Source organism: Monomorium pharaonis, chromosome 2 (genome assembly GCF_013373865.1).
Source record: "Monomorium pharaonis isolate MP-MQ-018 chromosome 2, ASM1337386v2, whole genome shotgun sequence".
Taxonomy (NCBI): Eukaryota; Metazoa; Arthropoda; class Insecta; order Hymenoptera; family Formicidae; genus Monomorium; species Monomorium pharaonis.
Genome location: NC_050468.1, coordinates 13442264 through 13462142, shown reverse-complemented (window position 1 = coordinate 13462142; position 19879 = coordinate 13442264). Strand labels below are relative to the sequence as shown.

Below are 19879 nucleotides of genomic sequence, written 5' to 3'. Positions count from 1 at the left end.
CGAAGTGAAGATATTGTCGAAAAAGTGGACTTTGTAAGTTAAAATAATTTTATAAGAAATAAAACGTAAACAATATAAAAATTTTTTATTTTACTTCAATTATATATTTTTTGTGTACTTAAATGTATACATATGTGTACTTAAATGTATATATAATATAGTGTTTATATATTATATTACCAATAATAATTTTATGCAGTAACGTATATTGATGTTTAAAAATTTTTTGAAATACAAAATTTATAAAATTTGTTACAGAGTTCATTTTTCCTCGCTATTGTTGTTGATTCGTTTGTTAATAATTTCATAAAGATGTATCTACTATTGTATGTTAATATAATATTTGGAGATTTTTAATCTCTGTTTGAAAACCAGGTTTTAAAATAAATTAAATATATTTATTTAATTCATTTCTTTGAATTAAATCTGAAAATATATTATATCAAATATGTATTGATATGAATAAATCGTTGTTAGAAACATAATTAGCAGTATATACATTGTGTTATAACAGTAAGTAAAATATTTAAAATTTTTGTCATATCTTGCATATCAGTATGATATTCGCAAACTTAATTTAAAAAGAGAACAAGTATACGACACTTTCTTTGTTGTCAAAAATTGTATCGGATAGTAAATGTTTTCTAAGTATCATACATATACTATGTTATTTTAGAATTTTATCTAACTAATGATTTAAATTAATAAATTAAAATATATAGAGATATTATTGCAATAATTTCATAAATTTAATATGTGAAAATTATCGTATAGCAAAAAGTTATCCTGATAAGGCTGATAAGCAGATTGAAAATATTTATTGCAATGATATAATGAAAATTTCGCAATAATTGTATTGAGATGAAACATAACGTTTTGTATTAAATCGGAATGAGATTTCTAAATAATATTTATCAAAAATTAGATAAATCTAAGTTTGAAGAGTATCAATATTTTACAATTATTTTAAAAATTATTTGATTCTTTGTTTAAAATGTTACCATGCAGAAAATGTAATATTTTATGTTACAATATTGCTACATAATTTAGGATTAATTATGCATTTTTGTAAATATGGATTATTTTGTACATAATACAGCTAAAGTATTTTTTCAATTATTGAACGATTTCAAAATTTCATTTTGCAAATTTATCACGATAATTCGCCACATTGTTATAATTTTATCGAAATACTATTTCGAAAATTACGCTAACAGTAATCAATATTTTATGAAAAGTATATTTATAAAATACATCTATATCTATTTTTATAAATATATCTACATAATTGTAAATTATAATTTTTCTCAAGATTTTGTCATGTAATAAAAATAAATGTTGACCTATCGGGGTACGTCCTTTTCTTTGTTATCAATTGATTTTTTTTGTCGGATATGACTATGCCACATGCCATACAAGAAATATATCCCCAAGCCTGTAATAACATATATCAGGTATACATATATCACATATTTATAAATAGACTAACTTACAAACATATTCGTTTATGTCATCTCATAATGCACTTACCAATTGCCATCCATATGGAGAATCGTATCCATGTATCTTGATCCAACGTCATCATAAGATAAATATTAATAAGAATACTAAAACCTGGCAAGAACGGCACTAGTGGCACCTAACATAAACATTTATAAATTACTTAAATGGAAATTATTATTTCCTAATGTGCTGTTTAATTATTAATTAGTAATGTTATTATCAGCTTTTTTATTTATTTTTTATTTCTTTATATTTTTTATGAAGAAAATTGGAAACTAATAAGATTAATTGAAATTATTAATTTGATTTGAAATAAGATAGATATATAATATTTTTATATGTATATTCAATAACAATAAAAATAAAAATTAACATTCTCATATGTATTAATGTCGCGAATTAAGAATTACTAGCATAAAATAATAATAGTACTAACAGAAATTATAAGAATAAGATATAGATTATATATCTTACCGAGAATGTAAGCTTTGTGTCAGAGACAGGTTGAAAATAAATAAAACTGAGAGTGCTTATGAGTGCAATGACTAAAATTACAAGTAGCACTATAAAACTTGCTTTTCCTGCTGTGACGTCTGTGATATACATTGATAATAATGTAGCCGTACAAATACAAAGAATAACTGAAAAAAATTATAATAATAAATATGAGACACTTTAAAATAGAAATTTAAAATCCGTAAAAGTAATGATGAGTTTTACCATAGCAGCATACGAGGGCGGTAACAATTTGAGCTGTAAGTTTCGTAGAATGATTTAATTTGTTGGCGCCTACCAATTGTTTTACTATAAATGTAAAAGTCCGTGGATTATGATCGCCTTTTTTCTCATACGCATCACTTTCCTCGTAGCTACGAAAAATATCAAATTTAATTTGGACAAAGAAAAATTTCATCAATATTATTAATTCTTTGGATTCTGTTTTAAGATCACCCTTTTTGTTTTGTACATTATTAAATTTTTGTGTACACACACACACACACACACACACATGCGCGCGCGCACAAAAGCGGAAGTTAATAGTTTGGGTAATTGTGTCAATTTGAAAAAATGTGTTTTTAAATATGTAATAAAAATTAATAGACATTTATCAAAAATTTGTGGATATTTAATATGTATAAGATATTTAAATATATACAGGAAGATTACACTAATACTAACGAATATCACTCTTATGTGGCGAATCTTTTTGTTCCCAGAATATCTTTTTAAGTTGTTTAATTTATTTTAATATTCATCTATTTTATCATTACATTTTTAATTAATGAAGTAGTCAATTAAATTATAATCATCCTCAAACAAAAGCAATTAATAATAATAAAAGAATAAAGATCGACATGTAAAAATTAAATACCATTAATTAAAGACAAATTCTGTCCGTTTATAACAGAATTTTGTGCTGATATTCTTGTGTGATTTTATATTTTTTTGAATTCATCAAACCGTGAATGAACTGAATGAATTTTCGATCTTGAAATACAGTTATAAGTTTAATAAAAATAGTAATAATATCACAATATTAAATTAATAATCAAAATAAAAATTTGTTAAGCACACAGTTTGATGAAAAGATACCTGTAAAATTACAAAAGAGATATCAGCAAAGATTCAGCTGAATAAAGCTTGTCTAATTAAAAATAATTAAAGTATAAATTTAAGTTATTTACCGTAGGATAAGTACACAAGATGCAACAATTGAGTATGTAAGCAGCGTGCAGATACTCATCATATTAACTAATGGTTCGAGTTCAAATATCGTCGCTAGAATGCCTGCAAAATATACATCAATAATTTCTATCAAAATATGTTATTAAATAATTATAATAAAATAATTAACAGTTGTTGCATTAATCATGAACCTGTAAGCAGCCCAGCGGAAAGCGTGCCCATGATTGGAGTTTGAAATCGGGAGCTTATGTTGCCCATCCATTTGAAGACCAACCCGTCTGAAGCCATGGCATAGATTATTCGCGGTAGCGGAAACATTGAGCCTAACAGACTAAAAATTTTTTGTTAGTAAAAAGAAATATATTTATCCTTGTTTTAACAAAAAATTATTTAATAAACTAATTTAGTTTAATAAAGTAATTTATTGCGAAAAATAATACCTCAGCCAGTATTCGAACCTGGATCTCCCATCATTTCGTCGGGATGTCTTCCCAATTCGACTATCGAGGCATGTAGTATTATTCTTCGCAATAACGCAGTATATCTTAAAGAACATCCTTTTTCAGGCGACGTGTATATACAATAATGTTAAGTTAATTTTCCGACCAATAAATGTTTTAAACATATCATGAAGATAAATTTAAGATTGCCTATTCGGTTTGCATCGGATCTTGATGCTGATAATTTTTCTGTTAATATTCTTAGCCCATATAAACTGCGCGTTAACAATTTCGTTAGTCTTGAAACACAATTACTAGTTAAATGCTCAGAAGCATCGAAATACAGAAATATATTGTGAATTGAACAAGTGGAATTTTATTAAAATTATTATATTTGCAAACTAATAAAAGGCCAAGTTTATTTATATACTGCCTACAATAAAATACTAGAATACAATTTTTTAGAATCCATGTAAGGACACAACGGGAATACGAGAGACATAATGAGATCTTTTTACAGAGTTGTTGCCACATAATGAATTGCATTGCAATTAGTACATAATAATTTCTAGTGTATTAATCAGTATTGAAATACTGTTTTTTTGCAGTTGTCGAAATTACAGGTGAAAATCAGTTACTAATTAGTGAAAATCAGAGTTACTAATTATATACAAAGAAGGAAGGAAAGAATAAAAAGTATATACAAAAAAGGTAAAATCTCATATGTCCTACATGAAAGCATAGTCAAGATAACTCATTTTTTAGTAAATTACTCATCTTATTTATTTAAACTTATTATTTCAATAAAAACTTGTCTTCTTATAATGGATATTCTAAAGAATATTTTGGTAGCAAACAGATTCGATTTATGCATTTTTAATATGTTAAAAACTTATTTAATTCTTAGGGTTCTCCTAAGATCAGTATGTGAGAATCATTTATATCTTTTTAAAAAATCCGTCTTTTTTGGGGAAGTTATAGCAATTATAAACTATATTACCTAGCACACAATCCACTAATTGCTCCGATCGTCACGAACCACTTTGCCCACTCCCATCCTATTACGGTGAACATATGCGGGAACGGTGCTGAGGGATCTTGTTCGTAATATGGTAGAACGGTAGTGAGCACTACGGAAACACCGAAATACGCGAAAAAGACGATCGTTAACGATGCGACGATTGCTATGGGGATGGACCGCTGAGGGTTCCTAGCTTCTTCTCCCGTAGTGGCCACACAATCGAAACCGATAAATCCATAGAAACATGTAGCCGCTCCTGTTATGACACCCGGTATACCGTACGGTACAAACCCACCTTTTCCACGCTCGCAGTTTATTTCGGTGCAGTTGGGTGTCGTGCTCCAATTATTAATGTCCGCTATAAATTATTGCAAATTTTATTTTATTAGTTGATAGCAGCTATAAATTCTTACAAATTTTACGTACATGTATATTTCAATTCCTAAATTTTGTAGTAATAATATACTAGTAATGAAAGCGTGAAGTTATATCAGGTTCTAGATCTACATCAACTAGATCTGAAGATAAGTTTCTCTGTGACTTCCGCTAAGACTCTCCATTTTTTCTTAGGCTTAATACAGAGATCCTAGTCTCTAAGTCTAACACACTTTCTAGATTTTTTCATTAAAAAAGATCTGTTCTTCATTAAAAAAATGTGTTCTAAGTGAATCGATAAAATTGAGAAAGCCTAAACGGTTGTAGCTAGATTTTGGTGCTGATTATAATTTGTTAAATATATTAATTTAATAATCTCAGCTTGAATTTTTGGCGCGCAGTTTATATGAGCTGAGATTATTACATTAATATATTTTTAAAAAATTATAATTAGCACCAAGATCTAGCTGCAACCGTTTAGGCCTTCTCAATTTTATCGATATGTTTAAACATTTATCGGTCTAAGAATCTATTTTTCTAAGTGAATTTCACGTCGAGCATTGGTATAGTAAGATGCAACTCTCTACGTCATAATCACCACTATATAATTCTTGATAGATTAACTTTTTATATCAGTTCTAGATTCTGATGGCTGACGGATTGCTTAATGACTCATTTTTTTTCATTCACTCTTTTTTTAATTTTTCTATTAAACAATTTTTTTAACAACAAATATCGGGTTTTTTGTTTTTACAAAACCCGATACGACAAAGTCCCTAGAACACCAGAAAATGTAAAAAAAAGGGAGAGTTATTAATTGTTAATTATAAAAATACCGTATATGAACAAATAGTAAAAATTAATACCTTTTTAAATATAGAAATGAATTTTGCACCGTTCTATTATAAATAATAATTATAAATGTGTGGTGTTAAAAACTTATGCACTACAATCTAAAAGGCTTATTGTACTTCCTCTATATAGTAAGAATTTTAGAAGATATTACAAATCTCTGTATACAGAATGTGAACTGAAACACGTGATCTATCAAGAGTCTGTTGCATCATTAGGAGTCTGTTGCTCTCACATAGAGCCACATGACATTCCAATCTATTATGAAAATCAATAGAGAAATTTTTTTAACTGTCTTAATACACTCTAAAGTATTTTTCAGAGTTTTTCGATGTTGAATTTTATTATTTTCTTTATTTGACAAAAATATAAAAAATACTATATTTTAGATTTGGAATTGGTAAATTTAAATATCCCTAGATCAAGTTTAAAACAAATCAAAGTAAAGGTTAATAGATTCAACGCAAAATGGGAATCTATAAAGGGCAAATTTTTTAGAATATTTTATAATTAAATTTTTTATGGTTAGGGTCACTGCAAAACAGCGCAAAATATATATATATATATTACGTTAAAAACTTTTTTACAGTTTATAGTAAACTGTAATTATTTAAAAGTACTAGTTATGCTGTGTTTTTTTTCTTGTAATTAATTCCTTGTAATTAAAACAGTTTTTACCAAATTTGACTGCCTACCTCAATAAAACAGTACGTGAAATCCACGTTGTTTTCATGTAGAATCCACGTTTCTATATGAATTCTATGTAGATTTCATGTACTGTTTTATTGGGATAATTCCTTTAAGTCAGAGATGAAATATTTTAAGAACAAAAGATTGTTTTAAATTACCATGTATAGAAGATAGATCAATTTGAAAAAGTATTTACCTTTCAAAGAACCGGCTATTATTACGAAAAGTACAACAGTTAGGTTCACGAGAGTGAATACATTATTCACCATCGAGGATTCCTTGGCTCCAAAAGCAAGAGCGGCTGAAAAAAGGTTATATGTTAAATAAAGATATATGTTAAATTAATATCGACGTACTATTTTGTTTTTGAATTATATTTCTTAAACAAAAAATAAAACTTTAGAAAAAAAAATACAAATTAGAAACATTACAGCAGCATTTGACGTAACAACATATAGCATTTTCAAAATCCCTACAGATTGCTTTAGACATCCGTGATTACTGGGGCACTTTCTGTCGTTGGCCTTTCTTTCTATTTGATTATTCAAAATTTTTTATCAAAGAAACCTTAATTTTTTTTAATTCCAGTGTTTGATTTTTTAATTTTCCAAACAATTGTAATCAAGTAACAGAATATAAAACATAAAATTGAATTGAATATTAACATCCACGAGTTTGCGATCATTCAAAGTCTTCAAGTGGCCGCGACTTTGTCAATTTTCACCTTAACGCTTCGCGTCCAAAGAGATATCGAAACCATTTCTGCGAGGGCAAACGGTGCTCCTATATAATTTTTGAAAATTAAAAATGCGAAATTTCTTTTTCGGAATTTTGCAGTTTTTACAGGAGTGCTGTTTGCACCCGTATGAGTTCTTTCGATGTTTCTTAATGTCAAATGGCTGTGGCCACTCAAAGTTTCAAAATTTTCAAAGAGGGAGTATAAAAAATTTGTCGACCGCGGGGTAAACGCAAAATTCCCAAGTTTTCTAGTGTATTTTTTCCCGTAGAATCCGAATATGACGCTTAAAATTATGCTCATTAATCCATTTTTAGAAAGTATTTTCTATCATACAGGATATAGCAATTTTTGTAATATTATTTTGCATTTTGCAATAAGTTTTTTATAAGATAAGCAAAGATGAACATCTGTATCTACATTATGTCAGCAGTAGAAACTGATCGAAACTTCGGGTTCGGCTCCGGCTTCGGCCATCTTCATTCAAAAAATCCGTCTTCTAATATTCGGCTCTGGCCAAAATGTGAAGTCTTCAGCTTGACTGATGATACATCTATAGATGTAATGGATACTAATAAGACCGAGCGTTAGAGACCGATCGCGGAAGTAAAATTTTAAGCCGGAGCCGAAGCCGAAGCCAAACTTCGGTCGGTTTCTAATCCACATTACTGATATTTCAGATGTTAATTTTGTGAAAAATGATGATCGAAAAGACATCGAATCAATAAAAATCGAGTAAATTTTTTTCGCAAAACGATGCTAAAATTTAGAATAAATGTTCGTACTTTCACTTATTATTGTAAAAAGTGATCTATGAGCAACTATTTAATCCTGTGATTTAAAAATTATCACCAAATTTACTTTTATAAATTTACTTTTTTTAAATGTTAAAAGATTAATATAATTGTAATTATATGTATTTTTAATAAAAAGCTTGAAAGATTTTAAAATTTCAGTTGAATACTTTTAAACATATCAATGAAGTAGATCGCCTATACGGTCTGCATTGGATCTTGGTGATGAATATATTATATTTATTGCCAAGAACCGATGCAAAAAGAAATGCGATCTTTATTGACATATTTAAACATATACCAGTCGAAAAAATTAATGTAATAATATTAAATATTTTTATTCGTCTTTTAATCAATTTGAAAAAAGTGTAATTCGTAGACAGCTAAACTCGGGCTTTCCTAGCATGAAAATAAAGTGCAATGTTTAGTTTTTCAAGAAGGAATGTCACTTTACAATATCTCCTAAGCGCATAGGTGATTTTCCTCTAATTTAACTTTATTATCAAGCACTTATGTACTACATTAATAAATTAATAATTAAAAATTTGTGAGCATTTGTGTTATAAAATAAAATATGAGTTTTAAACTCAGGACTATTTTACTAACAAGAAAACATAAAATTGATGAAGTTGGTTGAAAAACAATCTCTTATCACCTGAGAATACCAGAGTGACGCCAAGAGCGAAAAAGTCTGGATATGACGATAAAGTATCGACATTGATAGGCATCACCGATTGGAAGAACTTTTTCATACTGTCGTTAAAGAGCACATCGACGTATAAGCTGAGAGCGCGCACCACGCTGGCCGAGCCGATTACGTACTCCAAGATCAAGGTCCAACCCATAAGAAATGCTACAAACTCGCCCATTGTCACGTAACTGTAAATATATGCTGATCCGGCGCGGGGCACTCGTGCGCCGAATTCGGCATAACAGAGACCTAAGAAGAAAATTTAGAAATAATTTTGTACCGTAAAACGTAAGAAATAATCTCTATACTCTCTAAAACATACACACAATATATTTACCGATCAAATGTACGAGTTTTTGTCATAAGTTATAGAAAAAACAATTTGGTCTTTTTAATATGTTTAAAATATTCCCTAAGTTCCATAAATTTTTAAATAATTTTTAATTAACTAAGAATTACTTAATAAAAAATTGCTCAATTACAATGTTTTGGAAAGCTCTTGGGATAAGTTACAAGAATACGCAGTGAAAGGGGATTTTACTTAAAATGTTTAAGATGTTTTAGTGACATCATTCAAACTAGCAAGATCAGTAAATAGATTGTTTAAACCCTACAATTTTTATCTAAAATACTTTTCTGTAAAATTTTTATTTTTTATGATATTTTAGCATTTGAAAACTTTTAGAAAATCTTACATATGTGATATACCAGAATTATCTTAAAGAAATATATTTGAGTGATTGCAAGAGAGAGAGAGAGAGAGATAGAGAGAGAGTTACCTTTATTCTTTCTACTTTTTTTCTGCGACGTAAACAGTGCGAAGTTACTCTAAACATAAACTAATTATTGACTTGAAAAAAAGAAAAAAAAAACTAAACATTCTATCAATATAAGATAGATGCAAGTTATAGTTCAATAAATAAAATACAGCACTTCATAGTTTACTACAGCACTCTGAAATAAAATGTTAATTTAAGGTATTATTTAAATAACAGTAATAGTCATAGTGAATAATACACTATCGATGATCATTTTTTTAAAGAAATTGTCAATTGTCAACCATTATCATTATTTTATTACTTTCTACTACTATTACTTTTATAGTATACCTGTTATTCATCAATATTTTTTACATCATTAAATATTATTTTATTATAATAGGTTTTGTTTTGGTTTATTTTAATTTTTTTTCTATTAATATAAATAATTATTATAGAGTATTGTAATAAACATACTACTGTTAAAAAATATTTAAATATATTTTTTAATTCTAAGTACAGATTTAATGAAATTACAATTGCAGTATATTCTACATCTACTGCATTTACTTACGAAATTTCAACGCAATTATTTTTAAGTGCTCGAATGTTTCCAGATGTTTATATTCAACATTTCAGCATGAATACTTAATTATCAGAGATAACATTCAAGACTCTTGAGAATAACTCAATCTTGAGAATAGCACTCAATAGTTTAGAGTTTATATATACTCATCTATTGAGTGTTATACCCAAGTGTTAAGAGAAAATTTTTTAATGTTTAAGGTTTACGCTCAATTTGAGTGTATACATCCACAGAAAAGATTTCTGGATCTTATGCTATTACTTTTCGATCTATCATAAAATAGAATCGATATAGCGCCAATCATTTATTATCAAAAAAAGAATATTTTATTCTTAAATGGAAAGTTCTTAAATCTAGAATAAAATGATTTTTGATGTTATTTCATTAATTTTCTCAGAATGATTTCGTAAATTTGTGACAATCTTATGATATTCTAGATTTAAGAATAAACCAATCCGAAGATAGAAATTTCAGATTTAATCTTAATCTTGTTTTATACTATAGGTTGCAATAAGATTAAATATGTCAAGAATATTTTTTGTCTTGGTATCAGAAATTCTTTCTGAGAGGATACATTCAGTACTTTAGGTGTACACGCTCAAATATTTGACTTAAATACTCAATTTTTAATGTAAGTACTTAAAGTTAAAATTTACACTCAAAAAAAGAAATAACACTTAAATTTAATAGTAAACATTTAACATCAATATTTGAATTATTTTTCGTAAAGGAACGTCCTGTTAATTGTCTATATTTTATGCACTTAATTCGAATTTTAAGTCGGAGTTTTGAATGTTTAATAACTTTCCTTCAAAATGACAGCTCTAAATACGAGACATTAAGAAGATCCTAAAAACCATAAAGTACTATTTTACTAATTAAATACAAAAAATTATGTGATAGCTTTTTATATGTATTACTTTTACACACAGTTGAAAAATTTGAACATATATCACATGTATTAAACGACTTACGTAAATCTTTGTGGTAATTTAATATAAAATGAATATGTTAGAAAATTAACATAAATATTATAAAAGTTAACACAAAGAAGTAGCATTTCGACACAATTTTGAAAACAAAGTTTAGAAATATACTTTCATTGATTTTTCTTCAGAAAAATTAACATTTACATGTTGACATGTATATTTTATTCGTTAATATTATAATTTATGTTTTAAAACAACATTATTTTTATGTTATTTGTTTATTCACCTATTGTGTTATTTTAACAGTCTCTAACTCAACAGCTTACAGAAGACAATGCACGGTTCAATAGTATATGGTCTAAGCCCCGCACAAATCGCATATATAAATTATTACAGACCATTATCAAGACTATTTTAATACTTTCAAAAAGTAATAATTTAACTTTGAAAAAAATTTAAAGTTTGTTTTGTTTACTATATTAGATCTATCGTTTTAAATTTTCAAAATCCGACTTTAAATTTGTAATCAGTCTAAAGAATCTATATGTACTAAATTTAATGATCTGATACGATTAACATTAGCACAAAAGACTAGAATTTTTCAAACCTTTTTGTTAATAAATTTTCAAAGAACAAGTGATGGTTGAAATCTTTTAATCTTTGTTCAGAGTCATTATCAGGGTTAATGACCCTAACAACATATGGTCAAAATTGACTTCCTTCATCTATATTTGTATATAAATGTATTTAAAAATACGATATATCTTTATAGTTAGAAATTCTTTTCATAATAGATATATGTATTACTGGCCTTATTGTAGTGCTTTCCAATCAATATGTAATACGAGTCAGTAATATTTCCGAATTTTAGCAAATAATATTAAAAGAAACACAGATACCCCTTAAATAAACAAATGTGTTTATGATGTTCACGTGCGGCACTCATTAATCATCATTATCAATCATTATAAATCATTATTTATCAGATGAAATGATTAACTCCAAATGTTATCTTATAAAGTTATCGTTAGTATGTCGGATGAGTCTTTCTTCCAAGAATTCTTAAACCAGGTAATGAAATTCTCGAATAAAACAAATTTATCTCGGTTGTCGCGTTTAGAAGCAACATCAGCATTTTTTCAATCATATTCTGCATAGCTTGCATCATTGTGTTGATGTCGCCGAGATGGAGATCTGCTCCAGTAGCGAACAGAAAGACTGGAAGATCGCACTCTTTTATTTACTTATTATTCAATTTGACATAGTTTTTTGAGATATATTTTTTTCATTAGACTATTTCAAGAAGGAATTAAAATCTTTTTTTAGAGACGTATTCGAAAAATATCGTTTCTTAGTAAAATAACAAAAATGATAATGTTCGTCAAGTGGTTTCCTTTCCTGGTAAAGTCTATAACTGTAGGGAAACGCATAGTATTCTATCTGTCTGAATGTATTGTTTGTAACTGTTGTATTATTTCTTTCCATGCAATTATGAATTTATAGTGGAAATTTTACCTGAGTTATCACATATTAATGTGATATATCAATATAATATAATTAATGTGATATAAACACGTAGATATCACGTTAATGTGATACGTACCTGCAAACATCGATGCTATCGCGGCGATGGCAAATGAAATGACCACGGCAGGACCAGCATAGTCTTTTGCGACGGATCCTGCTAGGACGTATACACCTACACCCAGAGTAGAGCCAATTCCTAAAGCTGTGAGATCTAGAGTCGATAAGACCCTCGCTAGTGTACTTTCCTGAGTGGTGTCCACTATTTTTCTGCGTGCAAACGCTTTGTACAAGCTTTGTAATTTCCACTTCATTTTATACAACTAGAAAAAAATACGTATAATTAATAATTTTGACAAGTTAATTAATCAAGAAATTTTTGGGGAATTTATATTAATTATCTGACAAATTTAGGATTTCAAAGAAAAGATCAAAACTGAAACTTCTCAGCACTGACATGACGGTTGAGTTTATCGATTAATCTTAATAAAATATAAATTAATTTCGTGAATAAGAATTATTCTTCTCATAATTTATTTATATTGTCCCAAGTATAATTTCTTGTGTAGTATTACATTGATATTTTTGTAAACAGTGACATACACGCGGTCGAGATAATTTGCGAAATAATTATATAGCGACATACCACGATGAGTTTTGTCAAATCAAAATCCATTTTTTACGAGGAAATGAGTCAAGTAAAAAACAAATTCTACAAATTGTCTCTCGAACAGTCCGCGCGCTACTAAACAGACTACTTAATTAAAATGCCTTTATATAAATCCCGTGACGACGTGCATGGCGCTTCTTCTCATTTAATTGGTGAATTGTCTCGCCGGTTAGTAGAAGGGCGGTTCTATAAGTAAACTTCTATCTAAATTTATTACGGTTAACCATCGACATTTCAATGCGAATGTTGCCATCTCTTCTTTTAGTTGTCTCAAACGTTTCTAAGAAGCAAATTAAATGTTCCCTGATTCCGATCAGATTATGTGTATGATATAATTTTTGGTTGGTTTTAAATTATATAATGTAACATTTTCCTTTTTCTCCTTTAACGTCTATGAAAAATTTATTTGTGCAAAATATTTAAAGTTAATGTATATATATATAAATTTTTAGAAATTTTTTATTTGATGTAAAATGATTTCTGCAAATCTACACAAATGCCTTATGTTTCGTTAGACTCAACTTGTAGCGCAACAATATATATTATATGAAGATTAGATTAAGTTATTAATTTAATAGATAAATTTCCTAATACTGTATATTTTATCCTACGTGGTTTTTATAATTTTATAATCTTTCTTATCAAAAGGTGTGCCGATTTACATTATGATTTTACGTTCCGATTTTGTTTAAAATATATACTGAGAAAAAAATATTGTTAATTTGACTAAATTTTTCAACTTGATTAAATTTCTCTAGTTTATTTATTCATTTAATTTAAATACATATTATAAAATATTTGAACTTTAAGTATTTATATTTGACTAAAATGAATTAAATACTCTTGAATTTAAAAAACTTAATTAAGTCGAAAAATTTAGTTAAATTACTTTTTTTTCAATATAATATTATCAGAAAAATAAAAAAGAAAAATACAAATAAAAGTTTTAGGACGCTAAAAGCATGTAAAAATAATCTTATATTATTAATTGTGTTCACTATTTTTTAAATTACGCAATTTGAAAAATCGTAAGATTATTTTCATATTTAAAGAATTTTTTAAGTTCTTAACTAAAAGAAGTAAAAATTCAATATTTATTTTTTTTAAATAAAATTTATTAAAAACAAATCTGACCTTTAAAATTTAACCTTTATGTATAATAATATATAATAAAGCTCGCGTTACATATTGCGTCTTACGGACTAATATATTTGCATAATTGGCAAAAAAATATTGAAGGCTTCTAGGAAACCTCGTATATATTACTGTATGTAAATATTTTGTACAAATGATTCATGTTAAAAGAAAAGGAAAATGTAGTTTACTATGCCAGTTTTTCCAATTTTTAGACGTTTATTTTTTATGTTACAAGAAGATTAATTATTACAAAATATAAAAATATATTATAATAGTGTTATAAAAATGTATTATATTATAAGAATATTATAAGTTATCGAATTAAAATTTCCAAATCAATTTATAAACAAATTAATATCAAATTGGAAATGTAGTAAAAAATAACTTAAGTGATATGCATTTGGCAATTCTCTGCCATGTACTTTTATCAGTTGTACGTATATAGCAATTATTCATATTTAGTGATAGCCTTAGTGGAGTGCCACTATGATGCTCTATAACTCTATAATAAAAAGACCACTTTAACAACAATTAGTAAAAAAATGTGAATTGTCTAATATGAGGAGTATTGTCATGTTTGCATAAATTAGAGATTGTAAAAATTCACAAAAAATATTATTAGGCACAAAGAATCGTTTTAACGAAAAATGGCATTCTTCTTTACGTATATGTTATTCATATTATTGGTCTTAAATTTACTTGTTGTTATAGTGTTAATTCTTATAAATTAAGTACGCACGAAATTAAGCTACAAAAATTTTAAACCATTTTTACGCAATTATTTAATTTATGTAAATCGTGTTGTAAATATGTAGTAATTTATGAATGTTTTTGCACTCGCCTGGTTTTATATAACGCGCGAATTTATATATATTTAAGTTATACACTTAATAATAAATTATGAATATAGAACACCCAAGAGATAATATTTTAGAGACAATGTTTGTTCGATTTAATCATAAATGTATAAAGGATAATCAATTTTATTCTGAATTATCCATTATTATCAATAATTAACACTATTCAGAATTAGCACAATCACGTTTTTATATAGAGCATTTACTAGATAACACTTACGGTAAATACGACGTGTAACCACTTCAAAGTAACTTTATCAGTTGTACGCACGACCGTTTCAGCACAGTTACTGTGCCATCGCACCTAAGTAATACTGTTATACTGCATACGATCTTGGAATTGTTTTCACGAATACAACTATTCTCTTTATTCTGCTTATCTCTAGTCAAGATATCGGTTATCCTCTACACATGTACGATCATATAATCATAAAGAAGATACGTCGATATCCCCGAATATTCTTCCTGAGTTCAATGTCGCTTCTGCAAGCTTGAGGAAAATGGTTACGTACGCTGAATAACAAATGAAATTTAAATTTCATTTCCATAGAATTTCAAATTGTTATCAATTAAAATTCAATTAGTAATTGTAAATGTAATTTTATTGTAAAATGGACGGATCATATCTACATGTTGCAAATAATATAAAAAATTATGCATTCATATTTTATATATATATATAAAATATGTGTACACACATATATATATATACATCATATTTCATAATAAATAGAACACTTTCAATGGACGGATTGCATATGGTATAATAGATGTGAGTGTGTATAATATAGGTGTGTGTGTGTGTGTGTGTGTGTGTGTATATATATATAATATACACATAAATTTAAACTTGTAATTAATATTTTTGAAATTATTAACAATGATAAAAATATATGTTCGCTTAAATATTTTTAACAAACATATAAGAGACGTCCCTAATAAATAATCATCTAGTGTATCTATGTTTTAGTTATCATAAAATTGCTGCCAAATATAATACGTCTAATATCTTAAAATCATGCGATAAAAAGTCTCGGAATTTATAAGATAAAAGATCAATTTGAACAATACATTGTCATATATCGCAAAAATGCAATATAATCTTACATATGACAACTCGCGTCTTGAAATTATAAACATTGTTTCAAAATTTATATGATAAAAATCAATTTAAATATAATATATTCATTTATAAAACTGTAACTCTTGCATATATATCTGCAAAATTAGTGTGTGTATGTAAAATTATCCTGTGTGTATAAAATTATCTTAGTTATGTATTACATTAGTTATATTACCTCTTAAACCTCTTCGTGGGCATTGACGTCATTTAGTGCACATTTATTTTTCAATTAACTGGTCCGATTTTGATGAAACTTGCATACAGGTTTTTGCATCACTGAACATAAATTCATGGACAAAATTCATAATGACAGACTTCAATGTAACGAATAAAATATTAGGTTTGAAAATTATTTGGCTGTTTGATAAAACCTTGTATTAGTAAGTTTTCTTTTTAAAGTGCTGAACATGAATACGAAATTAAAACTGTAAAATTAAAAATGATTTTAATATGGCAGTCTAAACAAATAAAAATTCAAATTTCATCAATAAGATTTTTAGATTTATAACTTGGAAATATTCTTAGTCTTTTATTTTAAAGATATACGTATTCCATTTTCACTTTTTTAGTTTTCTCATTTAAAAAAAAAAAAAAAGGGTAAAACAAGTAAATATTAATAATTCTTCCTATTCCACCAATTTAATTTTGATAAAATTTACATCCTTATATTTTTTACTTTTGTTTTTATACTTTACATTTTTTACTTTTTTGTATTTTTAATCAATGATTATTAGATCTGCTATTCTGAATTATGAAATTTTTTATCTCAAATTCGTATTCAGTGACCTAAAAAACCTCTAATAAATCTTTCAAATATAATCACTTTTGATTTTTTTCTTCTTGCCCAAATAGGTACAAATAGTGAAATTGTTCGTACCCACAAAGGGGTTAAAAAAGTTTTTACATATTCAGTCTGCAGTGATGAGATTCGATCAATTGATTTGTCAGTTGACTAAAACGTCAGCTAATCATTTCTGCAGCACAGCTATCATTGAAATCTCGATGCACCCAACAAAGAGACCAAGACTGTTATGGCAAATATACCACTATGTGTTTTTCTTTTGTTTCCACCAGACTGAAATAAATAATAAGGTGCTTACAAAGTACTTATTCATGTTGCACTTTTTAAAATCATTGCTAAAAAGACTTATACTTACAATAACATAGTAGTTACACCTATCACCTTGACAGCAAGAGGAACACTTCCAATCCTGATACCAGATATGAGTGCAATCAGGCATGTTATTGCGTTGCAATCTCTCGCATTCTCTTTTAGTAGCACATTTTTTAGAGACATAAAATTGTTTCTTAGCACCTTGAGACCAATATGGTGTACCTATAACCATCAGGCTTATTAGCTTTTAATTCTTAACAAATCATAAATATAACATAGATATAAAACTTATTTTTATATACATGTTATATAGCAGCTATATTTATGTTTATAAGATTAAAGTAATACTATTATATCACTATTCAATATTAATATCATGTATCATATAGGACAGTTTATAGCTGAGGCAACATCATTAAATAAGTGTATTTCTTCAACTAGGTTATCTCTTTTCAATTCAAATATCACGTTTTCGCAAATAAAATGTTCAGATTCTCTGCCATTGTCATCCAAGAGATATCGATATCAATCTGATTTATTTAATTATATACGTCTTTATCATCTTTAATAAAGAGTGATTAAATAACAGTTGTTGACTCAAATTGGAAAACTGATAAAGAACGCGCAATTTCGTTCGAGAAGAGACGCGCACATAACCTCAAAGAATCAACGCGAGAGAACATAAACTGCAAGTACGTTCACTTACTGCCCCATTTAATCTCCGTCAGGCAAATATCTTGTCCCTGTTCGCAGGTCTTGATGGTATTCAAGCATTTATCTCGATTGCCTTCCTGATCCGTACAAACGTAACACTCTAGGGCGTGGCCTGCGAGAAAAATATCATTGAGAGAAACGGAAGGGCGATTCGGGAATTTCAATCACTTACCGATCGTCACACAAGAAATAACGATTAGCGCGAAATGCCACTTTGCAAAATTCGGCATTTCGGGAAAGATAGTGTAGATATAACTTATCGCGGGACAACGATCGAGACGCAAGCCACTTTGAGCGCCAGCTGATGGATCGGTGTACCAGTGACGGATTCGGAGGGGTACGAAGGGAGTGTCGTTTACGGTGCAGTTCAAGACCTGTCAAAGTCTTATTTCTACGGCATTTCATCAACTATTAAAAAATAATTAAACGTAATTAAGAATTTAAATAAAATTTTTAATGGTGCATAGAACTGGAAGCGAGAGAATTTATTTGATAGCTTCAAGCCAACTTGATATATTATTCCGTCACTGTTTGAAGACGTCCATTTGATCGGTAGCGCCATCGCATATAATAATAAATTTCTCATGAAAATCATAAAAGTGAGTCATCGAAAGACCAGTGTGATATTTCTTTTCGTTGAACGCTTAATTTTATTTTAAATTACATAATCAAAATAAGTCAAAATAAAAGGATTTTTACAAGCGTGTCAACATATATCACATTATTAATTATTATACATATATAATTTATAATACCATGTTTTTTAGGAGATATTAAAGCGCCCGTCAAACTTAATTGGTGTCGATAATGTAGAGTTACTCGTGTGATTTCGTATGTATTTCTTTTATAGTTTTGGAAATTCTTTTCCAAAATTAAAATACACATATTAATATTAATGTATAAATTGGACTTTATATCGAGAATAAAAAAAATTTTTTTTTAACTGCTCTTTTTATCGTTCTGTATCTGAATTTGCAATTATAAAAAGTTAGGTATATAAAGTAGCTAATCTTAATTTATTCTAGGCTTTTAATCTTTAGTTTCAATTACATGACATTGTTCGTATAATGTTATCGTTAGAGGAATACGTTTTTTTAATACATATATATCGTAAATTTTGTATATTAAGCAAATATTGTCAAGTGACAGCTGTTTTATGTATTAAAAAATTTTTTTTATTTTTGGTATTCTCGATCATTTTCTTTCAGATTTTTGTGCACACTTTAATTTTGTAAAAGACTTTTGTAATTCTATGTAAAATCAATTAAAAAATTAATTTATTTAAAAAATGTAAAACAAATGATGGCTTTAGGATTCCTTTTCGGGAAAAGATTTTTAATTTTAATTTTAATTTAAATCTTTTAATTTTAATTTTAAAAATATAGTTTGATTATAAATAAATCATTTTAATTAAAAAATGAAGAAATAATCCAGATTAAATATTTAAAAAATGGTCCAATAAAGCATTGCTCAAGGGAAATCATTCTCGAATTGATTATAGACTCTGGTGAAAGTAGTAGCAGTAATCACAGAATATTCTGTATATTTTCAAGAAGCCGATTGTGATAGTCTAAATTGCATTTAAATAACTTGGGGAAAGATACAAAAGTAATCATGTGCACACGGGACCATGAATGCCGTAGCACATATAAAATTGGAATGTTGTATGCTCGTACAAC

The 19879-nt window shown here is 27.5% G+C and overlaps 2 protein-coding genes across 4 annotated transcripts; both read right to left on the bottom strand.

The window, feature by feature from the left end:
* Positions 1 to 189: 189 nt before the first annotated feature.
* On the bottom strand, positions 190 to 16887 carry LOC105833364 (cationic amino acid transporter 2). 3 transcript variants are annotated; one of them, XM_028194313.2, is made up of 12 exons: positions 13232 to 13997; positions 12665 to 12908; positions 8753 to 9037; positions 6764 to 6868; positions 4630 to 5008; positions 3381 to 3520; positions 3189 to 3291; positions 2224 to 2372; positions 1978 to 2144; positions 1531 to 1639; positions 1344 to 1435; positions 190 to 426 (listed from the first exon to the last, which is right to left on the bottom strand). In XM_028194313.2, exons 1-11 carry the CDS (start codon positions 13259 to 13261, stop codon positions 1344 to 1346), a joined length of 1803 nt encoding a protein of 600 aa, XP_028050114.1. In that variant the 5' UTR covers positions 13262 to 13997; the 3' UTR covers positions 190 to 426. The 3 variants fall into 3 exon arrangements, with proteins under 3 accessions (XP_028050114.1, XP_036138632.1, XP_012530513.1); XM_036282739.1 differs by lacking the exons at positions 190 to 426; positions 13232 to 13997 and adding an exon at positions 15470 to 16887 and having other exon boundaries at positions 1225 to 1435; XM_012675059.3 differs by lacking the exon at positions 190 to 426 and having other exon boundaries at positions 1225 to 1435.
* Positions 16888 to 17048: 161 nt separating this feature from the next.
* On the bottom strand, positions 17049 to 18531 carry LOC105833363 (prostate stem cell antigen). Its single transcript, XM_012675058.2, has 4 exons — positions 18373 to 18531; positions 18193 to 18312; positions 17530 to 17708; positions 17049 to 17447 (listed from the first exon to the last, which is right to left on the bottom strand). The coding sequence occupies exons 1-4, from the start codon at positions 18428 to 18430 to the stop codon at positions 17361 to 17363; spliced, it is 444 nt and encodes a 147-aa protein (XP_012530512.1). The 5' UTR covers positions 18431 to 18531; the 3' UTR covers positions 17049 to 17360.
* Positions 18532 to 19879: the final 1348 nt, after the last annotated feature.

Bases quoted from the DNA above. Each gene is read 5' to 3' on its own strand.
- LOC105833364 (XM_028194313.2), bottom strand. From the start codon at position 13,261: ATGGATTTTGATTTGACAAAACTCATCGTG. The intron at 6,869-8,752 runs GTGATAAGAGAT...ACCTTTTTTCAG, and splicing joins CGTCACTCTGGTATTCTCAG to CCGCTCTTGCTTTTGGAGCC. The intron at 5,009-6,763 runs GTAAATACTTTT...AATAATTTATAG, and splicing joins AATAGCCGGTTCTTTGAAAG to CGGACATTAATAATTGGAGC.
- LOC105833363 (XM_012675058.2), bottom strand. From the start codon at position 18,430: ATGCCGAATTTTGCAAAGTGGCATTTCGCGCTAATCGTTATTTCTTGT. The intron at 18,313-18,372 runs GTAAGTGATTGA...TTTTTCTCGCAG, and splicing joins TATTTCTTGTGTGACGATCG to GCCACGCCCTAGAGTGTTAC. The intron at 17,709-18,192 runs GTAAGTGAACGT...TGATGGTTATAG, and splicing joins GACGGAGATTAAATGGGGCA to GTACACCATATTGGTCTCAA.